Source organism: Vicugna pacos, chromosome 3 (assembly GCF_048564905.1).
Source record: "Vicugna pacos chromosome 3, VicPac4, whole genome shotgun sequence".
NCBI lineage: Eukaryota > Metazoa > Chordata > Mammalia > Artiodactyla > Camelidae > Vicugna > Vicugna pacos.
Window position 1 is genome coordinate 56,928,419 of NC_132989.1, and position 14,006 is coordinate 56,942,424.

Consider the following 14,006-nt stretch of genomic DNA (forward strand, 5'->3'; position numbering starts at 1 on the left):
TCCCATAGTAGTTTGTTCCTCCAGCCCTAGGAGTGGTAGTAGCTTCCTGCTGTATTAAAACAATAAAGTAACTGTCTTGCTTCAAAACCCATGTTTGGCTCCTCAGACCTTCCATCACCTCGGTAACTAATACCTTACATTAAAATTCTTCCTTTTGAAATACCTAGACTGGTTTCTGTTTTCTGAATGGATCTCAACTGACATAGTAGGTATTTAAAAAGGCAAAAAACATAGACTTTTAACCGAGTTTCAGCCCAGGAAGTAAGGGAAATAATCAGGAAAATGCAAAATTATACATTATGCTTTAACCTAAAATCAGAATAGGTATTAAGAAATTCGCATTAGATAATTGAAGAAAGGGATTCAGTGAGTATCTCCTTTGTGCACAGAACAGAAAGCCACATTATCCCCTCCTTTTTCTTGGATCAACTAGTAAATGTTCTGTACTCTAACTGGAATGTGTATGATTCCAGACATCAGATGGGAAGAGTAGAAGTAAGCCAACAATATTTTACGTAAACAAATAGACTTCTAGGAGGAGATCTGAGTAGTGAATAGTTTAGATTTTCTTTTTAAGAGCAGCTATTATGTGCCTGGTTTTCCATATTTTGAAAAGAGAATTCAGAAGGCATTATGATCACACATAAATTACCGTGGGCAAAGGTAATCCTCACGGTACACACACACGCAAGTCACTGTGACCAGGGTAATCAATGGCAACTTTCACCTTGGATGCATGAACGAATGAAAGGATGAATGATTTTCTTGAATAGACATGCCCTGGTGGTACAGAAAGCAGACTTTTGTTGCTGCTGTTGTTGTTGTTATTGTTCATTTTTATAAGGGTAGGTTCCTTTTTATGTTTCGGTCATAGATATGTCCCAGGAAAATACTGTTATAACACAGAACTATACCATGGTACTTCCGAAGTTTCATTTATAAGAAAGGGATTATATGAGCTGAGTAGATACAATTATTGATTCATTTTATGTAAAAGCAAAATGAGAGATGTGTCTTCATGCAGGGCCTATGATGTTAAAGGTCCAAGTAAACTCTAGAAAAGACCTTCAGTTATATCTTAATTATAAGCATAATGAGGAGGAGAGCCACTTTTTCCAATTATAGAGCCATGGTATTGCAGAATTTTAGCTCTAGAAGGTGATTCATTTTTATTACTTTTCACTGCAAATACAAAAAGCATTAAAATAATGGTTAGTGGGAGCTGTATATAAGAAATTAAGCTAATCATCATAATCTCAGTAATTTTAGACTGAAAGGGACCATGGAAATCATTCAATTCAGCTCTTTTATTTTTCCAGCAAAAAATCTGGGATCCAGAAAGTAATCCAGTCAGGGATATTGAGCCTCAAGTCTTCTGAAGTTGGAGTGGGTGAATTATTGCTGCAAACAAGATTGTATTATACTAACTACTATATATAAAATAGATAACAACAAATTTCTTCTGTACAGCACAGGGCACTGTGTTCAGTATTTTGTAGTAACCTATAATGAAATAGAATATGAAAACAAATATATGTATGTATATGTATGACTGAAACATTATGCTGTGCACCAGAAATTGACATAACATTATAAACTGACTATACTTCAATTTAAAAAAAAAACAAAAACAGGGAAAGTTTAATCCTAAGCATAGGTTCAGCCTACTATCCATAATGACTTCATACTTTAGAGAACATTAGAGGACTTGAGGGAAATATCCATTCATGCATCTATTGTCACGTGAGCCAAAGAGCAAAAGAAGAAAAGAAAAGAAAACACCACCAGCCTCCACCCCAGCCTCTCCTACACTTTACCACAGAGCAATGCAGATCATTTGAATTCTTCATTTTCTGGAACAGAAGTAGTGCTGCCTATCACTTTGTGGGTGGAGAAATGAAATAAAATTCTAAAGAAATAAAAATCTAGAAACATGAAGTGATATATTTTCAGTGAGAAATTTCTTATTGCTATTTTTCGGCTTGTCTGGATTTCTGAGTGTGAAAAAGAAATAAAAGATTGAATATTAAATGCTGTCTTATGCTGCAGTACTTGTTAACAATAAACTATAAAAAAGACTATAAAAATCTAATTTAGACTTTATTAAATATACTGATTTTAAAGGTTGCTTTATGTGATACATAGTAAGTGTAACTTTCAGCTCTCATAAAGATGGTTTTATTGAACTATATTTAAGAGATTAAACTTTGAAAAAAACCCATTTTTGATTAAATCCGCTGATGAATTAAAATGAAATGTCAGTATATTACTGTGTGTAAAGAATGCACATGTTTTTGTATATTGCTTTACTCACTGGGTAATATTTTTAGGTTATAAGAATGGCTTTTACCATTTATCAAAGAATACCTATATTCACCATGCTGAATAAAAATAATACTTTTATATCTATAACAACAGAAACACATTGTTGAGTTAAAATTAATATGACTTCACATAAATTTATATTTCAGATTACTTTACTAGATTTTGGCTGGAGAAATGCATTTAAAGAAGTATCTCTTCCTCTGGCACATTGTATAACAACAGCAGTTGAAGATTTTTCCACAAAAATTCTCCAGCAGGAACAGAATGAAAGGTCTTCAACTATAAGCTACACTTTGACCCTTGTAAATGCCCAACAAGTTTGGCAAGATGGCCAAGTGGTTCCTGAGGAAGACCAACCAAAGAAAATTGCAAAGGCAAGTATCAAATGAAATACTTTCAAATTAGATTGGCGTAATTAGATTTTTTTCCCCTTAATATAAGACATTGGAAAATGAATCAGTGGAAAAATGGCCGAGTCTCTTGGCAAACACTTGGCACTTGACCCCACACCAGTTTTCTTCTCTGGTATCCATAGGCCTCTGTGCAAGCAAAAAGGACTTAAGCCTGCTGCCAACTTTGTGCTCCATGAATATGAGACAACTAAAGAAGGGGCCTCTGTGACTTCCTGGGGAGCTAGGGAACTATTTGGATTGTACCTTTGAATGACTCCAGGAGAAATTTAGGAGGTTGAAGGAGTTACTTAATGTCTTTTATTGGTTTGGGCAACTTTTAAAATATTAATTTACACCTTAATGAACATTCTCTTCCATTAGCATCAGTCTTACAGTTGTGTTTTGAGAGTCACAGAACATACTGAGAAAATAGGAAGTAATGATGGAAATAGAGAAATATAGTTACTCTATTAAGTCTACAGTGAGTCCAGCAACCTACGATTGAAATGTTTTTGAAAGAGAGTTCAACTTAAAGGTAGCCTCCTTATTTTGCTACTGCCTCTCTGAGGCCCCAGATCATTCCCCAGGGAGCTCTGTTTGCCGATCTGGAGTGGAGGCCAGTTGCACCTTCCCATTCATCCATCACTCCTCCTTTGCTGTTAAAAACAAGTAAATGCATAATAACTAGTGAAAAGAAAAGTACATCACTTCTGAAAGTTGCTGACTCCTTACCAATAAGAAGATGCTATGTGAGATTGTTTCTAATGCTATTAGATTATTTCAATTAAACTGATACAGCCTTATTTATTTATATGTGGTGATTAGTTAAAAAAAACTTCTATGAAAATGTAGCAAAAAAAACAGGGAATAAGTTAAAAATAATGCAGTCATATTAATATCAAGGATACATTTTTCCTGAAGTCTGTTAACTACAAATAAAAGCATTGCCATGTCAAGCTATTTTTTGAGTTTTTCATAGTGTCTGTCTGGTAAACAAACTTTGAAGGTGATGTAGAGAGAAGCATCATTTTGGTATTTTCTTATTTGGCATACAATGTTTAACTTTCTACAACTGAGATATCAATTATTATAAAGTTATGTCATTATACTTACTTTGATGTCAAATTCATTATTTTGGAATTTAGCTTTCCTATATATAAATTACATGGCACTGTCAAAATGCAAATAACTCAATGCTACATTTATTTCTCCCTAGTTTTGCTCTGACATCATGGAAAAGCTCGACACAATGCTTCCGCTGGCTCTGGCATGCAGAGATGATTCTTTTCAGGAAATTAGAGCAAACTTTGTGGAGGCCTGTTGTAAAGTGGCAACAGCTGTCCTGGCGAGACTGCAAGAGAGAGGCAAGGAGGTTCCTTCCAAAGCACCCCTGAAAAATTTACACACACTGCTCTCCACTGCGGTATATGTCTTCCAACATTTTATGCAGTATGATAATTTGATGAAAGAAAATGCTAAGAAGTGAGTGTCATTTAAATTAAGTTGATGGCCAAGCTTAAAGTAACATGTCATCTTTGGGTATCACAGGAGTGGAATTTTGATTGTAATATTTGAGAAGGAGAAAATAATCATTAACAGGATAAACTATTTTCATTTGTCTTGACTAGGAAATGTCAAAAAGGTGGCAAATGGGATGTATTAAACCAGGTACATAGATAGTAAGAAAGATAGGTATTCCCTCTAAAGGCCGACTCAGACGACCCATGCATTTCCCATTCTCTCATCTGGAGCAACAATTTTCCGCATGTTGTTATGACATGAGCAAACAAACCCTTTCCATTCTATAAGGCACGTTGTACTGTCAAATAAACCTGTTTTGTCACACGAAACAATATTTGTGGAAAATGCACTTCTCTTTTGTTCCTAGGCCAACTAGATGTTAGGAGCTGATAAAATAGGTGTGTTTCAATCTAGTCTATTGACCAATGTAAACGTATTTCAGAACATCCACTTAGTAATAAGCTACCCTTCATATTTGAAGAGGAAGTATCTGGCAGCCTTAATTCTCATGTATTCGTTGTCCAAAAAGACCAAATGTTTTCTGGATAGAGCATAAAAATGACCAGCGGTGTTATCACATGGTCTGTCTGGCACAGCCCCTGGGAACATGTGGACCCAGCAGTCCAGTGTGAGCCCAAGAATTTAGTCTTTATTCCTTCTTCAGCCTTTGCAGTTCCTTAGTCATCAGAGAAAGTAAAAGAGAGTGTGCTACAAATAGCTAAAAAAAAAGTAAAATTGACTTGTTGTAAGATATAACTATGATATTTCTTTAATTCTCTTAAGGAGTCAGATGTTGTGATTCATACTTGAATTTATAAACAAAATGTGCCAGAAATCACTTTATTTCTGTTGAATATTGTAAAGCAGTTTATGAGATAATTGACATCTACAAAATTACAATTTTAAAAATAAAGAGTATGTTTGTGGGACGTGTGATAGCTTTATAAAAGTTGGTTCTGACAAATGCATGTTGTTCTCTGTAATAATGATAACTTAATGCCTAAATAATGCACTGATGTCTAATAATAGGCTTACAAAGAATACTTTTATTTTTGAATGATGTATTGACAATGCAGTTTGTCTCAAGTTGAAGTGCATATTTGTGGAACAGCAGATGTACGCTTTCAAAGGACTTGCCAAACAAAGACCAGCATTTTTTTTTTTCCTTTTTGGAAAGTGAATGTGGATGCAGGCTTCAGCATTAGGAGGAAATGAATGATTGATATCTAATAATCAAAACCATTTGTAGTACTGGAGATTGTTACCTCCTACTGCACAGGCCTTAAATCTCTGTCTCTTTGATCATTCCCTCTGAACAGACCCATATTCCTGGTGCCTGTCCAACGATATCAGGAATTCATCAACACTCTACAGTTTCAGATTACGGACTACTGCGTCAGAGTTTGTGCTACAAGCATTTTACAGGATGCTGAGAGCCACCACTGGGATGACTACAAAGCTTTTTATGAGGTGTGAAGTTAAGTTTACTATCCCTCCTTTTTACACAAATATGTTTTACTGCCTACCTGCTTTCTGGCTAATTAGAAACATGAGCTTGGCATTACTAACACACGAAGGCTGTTAGGATAATATTTTTTAAATATTGAATTTGTACTTAGAAAAACACTGTTTTTAAAAAACCTGAAATAATTAGACATCAGAACTCTCCTTCTGCTGAAAAGTAAAAATAACTTAATTTGAGCTGCAGTGTTTCAGTGCTATATAATAAGTTGGAATATAATGTGATACAATGAAAACTCAAAGAGAAAACAATGCCAAAATACCACAACCTTGTATTTCTTTCAAAGGGACCAGTAATAGGTATCCTTGTATTTTTTTCTTGTTGTATACTTCCATCTGTGTTTGATAAATGTTTTTTATTAAGCGGCTGTATTCTTTATTTTTTCCGCTCATTGTATGTTCTTATGAGTGTGTTTTAACACCCATCTGATCATTTATAGCTTACCTATTTTCATTTAGCCCATGTTTTGAAATCCCAAATTTCTACTGAATTAAAGCCTAATGATTCCCAGTGAAACCAAAGCTGGGTCATTTAAAAGTATTCATCATCAGGCTTCATTAGTTTCCTTTCCCCTGAATCCCATTGATTATACATAAACCACCGTATTTGAAATCCCTTGAAGTGGATTTCAGGGCAGGGTGAAATATTTATCGTATCCTAATCAAAGATAGGGTTTTTCAAAAGTTCATCAGGCAAGCCCAGCATCACTAGCTCTTCCAATTTACCCCATCCTCCAGACTGAAGCTTAGGATTTTTGTTTTTCTTGATTGTCCTGATCGCTATGGAGTATTAAGAAAAGCAGTATGGAGTTTTGTTCAGTGGAGTCACTCGACACCTTCCTGACACTGAAGGTTCCCCTGGCTCCATTTATACCTGAGGTATTATCATACTAAATGTTGCCACAACCGAGAAGAGCAGCTAAGAAGCTCTTTTAAAGGGCTTTCCACTTTTTCTAAGACCATTTCATCTCTCCTTTAGAAGTCTTTCCCAGATACTTTTTCTTTTCGCAAGAGCATCCATGTAGGGTTTTCCAAACCTGATGTGCTTCAAACAGCTGGGAGCAGAATGAAAATGAGAAAGTGGTGTGGTGCGGCTGGAAGCCTGAGATAAGAATAAAAGTATTGGTCTTCCCCTCTCCTGGCAGCATCACAGGTCCCTTATTTGCCTGGAGGTAGAGAGGTTGGAAATGAATCCATCTCATATTTCAAACTGTTTCAACATGTCAGTATCCTAATAAGCAATTTTATATGACATTTTCATTGAAGAACAGGTACCATCTCACTATATGTCCAACATAAGGGTATTCTGTTTCCTCTTATACAAATTGGGAGCTAGAAGAGTTGTACAGTGTAAATAACAAGTAGATGCCCTGAGAACCTGTTATTGAAGTTACCAAGTATTTAAGTAAAAAAAACCCCGACAAATTACCATGTAACACTCAGCTCTTAGATCTTATGACAAGGCTTTTGCTGCAAAGACAGAAATAACGAGATAGCTACCCTGTGATTACATGGTACTGTAGCTTCCATATACTTACATGGTCAGTAGTTACAATTTAATTGCAGAGTTAGTGGTTGTTATTTATGCTCAGAAAAATAAAGTGATACTGCTTTTCTGTTTACCAAAAATAAGAACCTTCTAAAAATAGCACAGATTTTTAAGTTGTTTTGACAACTGGCATACCTGACATGGTTTTATCCCGTTTACTACACCCCTCTCTCCTCTCTCCATTATTCCAACTGATTTGTGAAACAGGACTAGTATGTTTCTGCTATGGCTGTTTTGAGACGAGAAGAGACGAAATCTGCCTGACTGGAGGCGAAGGGTAGGATAGAGATCTCAGGGGAAGCTATCGCCATGTGCAGAGTGTAATAAAGGAAGAGTGAAAGAATTTACAAGATACCGAGCAATATTTGCTCAGGTTTTGTGATAGCAAGTGAGCCCTACATACGTTATTTCTATTTCCTAAACTGTCAGGTTGAGAGAGCCAAAGAGTTCAGTATCTCTCTGATGAGGTGCTGGTCAGATGGCACAGTGGGTGTTCAAATTACATGTTTAAAATTAAGCTTTTAGTATGGCTGACATCTGCTCTATTTTAGCAACTTGTGTTTTCCAATAGTCAAAGAATAAAGAATTGTCTGTTCAGAGATAATATTGAGTGGCTTATATAATAAAGCCCAGCTGCTTGTTTCCTGATATATAATCTAAATAAAAGCTCACATCTGTTTATATTATAGTGGGTCTACAAAAATAACAGATGTTTACTAGCAGAGTACTTTGGAAATGACAACAAATAGGGAAAGAGGTCAGAAAAATAAATGAATCACATTTAGTTTAATGAGAACCCTTGTGTACATTGAAGTTATACACATTTTGAAGAGAATTATGAGAAAGATGACCGGTTTGGAATGTTTTTAAGTAAACATGAAGTTTATATTTTAAAAAGGCTTAAAAATAAGTATTTCTCATTTTTAGGAGAAGAAATCTGTGTACCTAAACTTATTTTTGTTTTCTCATTTATTGTGAAAAGGTAGCTATCAAAGAAATTGGTTTTTTAATATTTTGAAAAAGAAGAGAAATCACGTTGCCATGTTATGATAAGCACCAGTCCATCGCCGTAGAGAAGGTGTAAATCATTCATACCAGGCATGGCGTCGACTGGATTGGTTTTGCTTTAATTAACAGACAACACAGAAAATAGTATAAGAAAATCAAGCTTGAAAACTCCCTTCTTGAAGAAATTTTTAAAAGCATTCTTTATCATGGAACACATAACGGAGAATATATAAGAAGCTGTAATTTTGCTACTTCCTCATTAATTTTGTGATTTTTCTTTTTCTTAAACAGTTTTAATGCACATCTAGTCAGAAAATCAGAAGTGATCAAAGTCCCTACCAGTTTGACCTTGACTCTGCCATTCTGATGCCCAAATTTCCCACCCAAAGAGCACAGTTCTACTCATTTCTAAACTCCATTTGAAAGTCAATAGATAATAACCATTAATCATTATTATTACAGTGACTACAAAAGGTTTTAGTAATCAAAGAAATTACCAGGAGAATGATATATAAGGAATATCTGCATAAGGAACTATCAACTTTAGGTGTAAGAGAACAGCAGATTTTTTTAGGATGACATTTGTTTGAGAAATAGAAGTCGTGGGCAAAGCAGGAATTTTAAGTCAAAGAGGATTACTTAGAAATAACATGGGAAGTTTTATTCATTTAACTTTTGATACAGTGACATAATCCGGATAGTGTTTGAGGAACGCATTCTACTCTTCCTATTTCAAGTAATCTTTTAATCTGAGAAGAAAATGAGGTCAGATACTAGCATACCTCCCTGAGAGCATCTTAACTAATTAATGGTTGCAAATCACTTGAGGCTGCCTTCTCATTTCTGCCTGTTCCCCTTGGCCTTGGCTGTTGGGTCTCACTCTGTGGTCAGGGAAAAGTTAGTTAGCACGGAGAAGAGATCTTGCAAGCCGGGTGGTAAGGAATGAGAATCTGGTCCTTTGAACGTATGAAGTACTAAAAAAAATCCTTAAGAAATGATAATAACATCTGCCGAGGCTCTTGCAAAATCAGACTATTGTAATATCTGTTTCTACTACTGCTATTAAAACTCTGTGGATGAAATAGCCTAATGTAATAATCGTCAATAGTTACCTACCCCCATTGTTTTCTTGCATGTTGATAAGCATACAGGATGTTTATTTTTGCTCCTGTCATTTCATTGTAGTGTGAAATTTTATATTTATAAATAAAATGATCTCAATGATGCTAGCAATACCAGAAAAATACACACACTTAAACATTTTAAATAATTAGATTTTAATTTTAGAAGAATCAGCCCACTATCTTAAACTCACATGACTTGTTTAGCAGCTATAAAGATGATTATTTAAAAGTAAATTTTAAACTCTAGACCAGGAGTAGGTAAATCAAGGATATGCTAAGTTAAATACTTGTGGTCTGGATTTGCACTAGAATATCTGGTCTCAGAATTGAAATAAAACATATGTTCTTTTGTCAATAAGGATGTTTTACATCTTGTCAAAAATCTTTCTTGGTCATCTAGTGTGTCAAACTCTCCAGCTATTTCCTTTCAGCCTGAACTAATTAGGTTCATAGGAAGCAAACTGACATTTGGGAAGACGTGATTCTCTTGTTTAATGTGTGGTGGTTTTGCCAGGGGGAAAGATGCTCCTTCTCGCTCCAGATGTGGCATTATTTCTTGTGGGCTCTTCATCACGATCTCTGGACCATTCTGCCCCCCAAGTTAGCCCAGGAGACTCTCACAGAAGTGCTGGAGAAATCTTTGGGTTTCCTGGCTGCCAGATATGCTCGGGCCCATCCCAGTTATAAGAGAACTCCACAGATAAGGTAATTGAAGGTGTGAAAAGCATTGCTTTTCAAGAAAACTTTTCCATCGGTTGTTTAAAGCAGAATGTAATTCTGGATCTCATGACAAAACTCATTGTATATTTAACATGTTTCTAACATCTGAAAGGAAATCATATTCAATTCTCCTGAGATACTTTAAGTGGAAATGTGGAACTCGAATCAAAATAGCTTTGCTCTTTTCTTCTTAAAATTGTATATAGAACTCACTTGTTTCTAAAAAGTGAGTCAAAATGTATTACAATCTAGGACATAGATGTACAAAGGTTAATAAATAAGATAAAGAGGGAAAATTAAGGTCCTAAAATGGAGAAGAAAGCAGTGCTGCTGTGATGAAGTAATTTGACTTTGAGATTCTAGGCAACTGGGGATTTGTTTTTGGTGTTTTTTTTTTTTTTAAGCCTTTAAATAGTGCAGTTAATCTTCATTAAGGAAACGCTTTTGTCTAATCATTTTTCTCTTAATATATTCTAATTATTTCTTTCCTCTTTTCCTTTTTTTTTTCTTCTTTTCTTTTCATAATGTATTACTAAAAGCCAGTTCAACAAAATGAAATCATAGAAAATGAGGAGCACCAGTCACTGGGTCTTAAATGAAAGACTGAATTGTAGTCCAATTCTATGGGTTATCTAGGCAATGAATATTACAAAAATGTGCTTACGTGACAGCAATGTTCTGTACAAAGTGAAGACTTTTGTTTTACAAATATTCTGACTAATGAGATTAAGACCTGTCTTTTAGGTGTAATTTTTTTTTTCAAATATATGTTAAGAGGAACCTAAAGACATTGGAGGCTTTTTTTTTTTTTTCCTCCAGTAGAAATCATTTCCTGATCACATTCTTGTAAAGCATGCTGCATTTGAAGGGCATTTAGGTCCTGCTACAGTGTTCCATAAATATGGTATTTTGCACAGGCTGTTTTGAATTACTGACCAAGTGATTTTTTTTTTAAACATTGAACTCTGAATAATGGATGGAAATTCCTTTTGAGAGCAAAGAATACCTTCATTCTTTTCCTCACATAGCTTAAATCACTTTTGACTCAGAAGTGGCAAGTTATTGTGAGATGTTTACGAAATCAGATTTACTATTAGCTCATGAAATAGGTAATATATTTAATTAATTAACTGTACTATAGAGATGTTTAGTTTCTCTTTTCTGAGTGGTTATATTAAAATGCCATGCAAAGTTAGAGTCATCTCTTCTAGTTTTTATAAGTGAAATAAATATTTTTATTTGAATGGTTAATTCTAAACCATCATTACTGTGGAAATCAGATTTCCTATGCATGTTTGTATTTGTGTCTGTGTGTATACATATATCTTGGATTTGCAATTGTTTAATTAGCAATGAGAGTAAGTGGATGCGAACCACAGTTAAACCTTCCTAAGGGTGATTATTGATGCTTTTAGTATCCTAATAATTTCCAACTGTCATATAACCAAAACCATATATATGATTTATATGTACTGTATGTCATATATTATTAATCTATGTATAAATGGATTATATATAATACAGTTGAGGTCAAAATATCATTTTAAAAGGTCCTAAAACTTACTTGTTTCTTATCACTTCTAAATTGTCTCTTCTATTTCTTCAATCCTCAATTTAAAAGAAAAAAAAGGAAGTTAACTGAGGTCTATACAGTTTAGTCAGTTACCAAAATCATCTTTAAACAGATCTTTAGATCTCTTTTAAAACTCAGGAAAGATAGAAACAAAGAAATAAATTTATGAATAAGATAAATAATATAGCATATTTTCCACAAATATATTTAATATTAGAAATTTCTGAAACTATAAGCTTTTCCATTTGTGCTTCTGTTGTCATTTTTTTTCTCATCTCCCACTTGCTGGGAGAACATGTTACCCAATCTTGTAACTTTCCTTTGACAGCTTATACTTAGATGGGGAGAATTGTTCTACTGTCATATTTTTATCTGTCATACATATGTGGATAATGGCAAATTTTCTTTTAATCTGACTTTTCTTTTGCTGAATATAGTTTCAAGGAAAGTCTCTTGAGCTTCTTGGGCAGTATATGGATAATGCAAAGTAAACTTTTTTTTTTTTTAAAGCACTCCTGAAACACTTTACTACCATAGCCATCACCATCTCTAAAGATAATGATATTTTAGGTCATTTAACACTTGGACACTCAAAAGCTATCTTTGAGGGGGTTTTTTTGGGGGGGTTGTAATAAGGTTTATTTGTTTATTTTTAGAAAAGGTACTGGGGATTGAACCTAGGACATCCTGCATGCTAAGCATGTGCTCTACCACTGAACTATACCTTCCCCCTCAAAAGCATCTTTGATGCTTTCTATGTGTCTTTGACCTCTGAAGCTCTGGTATCTAAACAGATATTTCTATTCTTACATATGTTTAATATATAATAGATGTGGATGATCGTGTATATGCCAGGCTGAAAAATGATTTTGTTCAACATAATTTTCTCCTTTTTCTTTCCAACAGACTTGATGTCACAACAATTTTAATATGCACTGAGAACATGTTATGGTCAGTTTGCACATCTGTACAGACGCTTTTGAATCCCCATGAGTATGTGGATGATAAAATTTTTAAAATCCATACCCATTGTAATAATCTGTTCACAACATTAGTCATCTTGACTTCACCATTAACTGAATTATACAAGTAAGTAGCAAATACATTTTCCTTTTAGCTATTATTATATATAAAGTAGTGTGATTTAACAAATTATTTGCTCTAATAATTTTTTTTTAAAATGATTCTAAAATATTCTCAAATCTGGAAGAGATCTCCTGGTTCCATACTTTGAGTTAATCTGCCATAGATTTGCATTTTTATCATTAGATTTTTGTGTCTGAATTAGTAATAGCAAGCGGAAACAAGAATAAGCAATTACATTTTTTAAATGCTGATATATTTTACTTAGCTAAATAAATAAGGTTTAGGGAAATTTAAAAATTTGAGCTACTTTTCTGGTTTATTTCATTCAAATTTATTAATATTATGAAAGAGGTTAGAGTAGATCATATAAAACATTAACACAATTTTGTTTAAACTCTCCTCGAAAATAATCACTTTATCTGAAAGACTAGATAATTGCATATTCTTAGTTTCCTGAATAGTAAAAATTATGCATATTTCTATTTCTTAGGATAAATTAGGTAAAATATTTGTTTCTGTATCTTTCTGGTAAAGGCAATATGTAAATCCTGATGTTCAGTAAATTTTGAGACTTTTGATTTAGGAATTCTAAGAGTAATTAACTTTGATTTCAATTTCCCTATAATTTTTACCCACTCTTTGACTTTCAACAAACCCATTGTTCACAGATTATTTCTTCTGGCAAACCTACTGTTGAGAACTAATTTTAGAAATGGAGAATTCTTTCAGAAAGGGAAAGAAGTAGTAAGATAAATTGCTGCAAATTTGGGATTATATACATAATGGTGCATAATCGTAAAAAGCTCAAGGTCTGAAACCCATAATAAATCCTGGTAAACTAAACTGATTTACCGTAAATGAAAAAATTACTATGCTCTTAGTTCACTGGGTCATTTCATCTAAGGGGAAGGCCCTGTGAAAATCAGGAACAAAGTTGACAAATTTCATGGATTGGTCATGGTGAGCAATATTGAATTTCATGGTTTGTCACAGATGAATAGAAAATTTTTAACCCCCAATGCATTTGTAAAACAAATAAATTATTATCAAAGATTGCATATTTTAATAATAATAATGTAACATACATTCATTATTATTAACCTGTGGCCTTTTGATACATATTTAAACAACTATGCATCAGATCTCTGTGATTTGTATGTAATCTCATTCAACAAATTTAAATTGCT

General features: G+C 33.9%; 1 protein-coding gene across 2 annotated transcripts in view; it reads left to right on the top strand.

The window, feature by feature from the left end:
* Positions 1–14,006, top strand: part of KIAA0825 (KIAA0825 ortholog) — a 351,023-nt gene that overhangs the window by 97,785 nt on the left and 239,232 nt on the right. For both annotated transcript variants that reach the window (XM_072958369.1, XM_072958370.1), the window contains 5 exons: positions 2,472–2,699; positions 3,934–4,199; positions 5,558–5,708; positions 9,955–10,145; positions 12,640–12,822. In XM_072958369.1, coding sequence (XP_072814470.1) covers positions 2,472–2,699; positions 3,934–4,199; positions 5,558–5,708; positions 9,955–10,145; positions 12,640–12,822 — 1,019 coding nt within the window. The remainder of the gene's footprint in view (positions 1–2,471; positions 2,700–3,933; positions 4,200–5,557; positions 5,709–9,954; positions 10,146–12,639; positions 12,823–14,006) is intronic.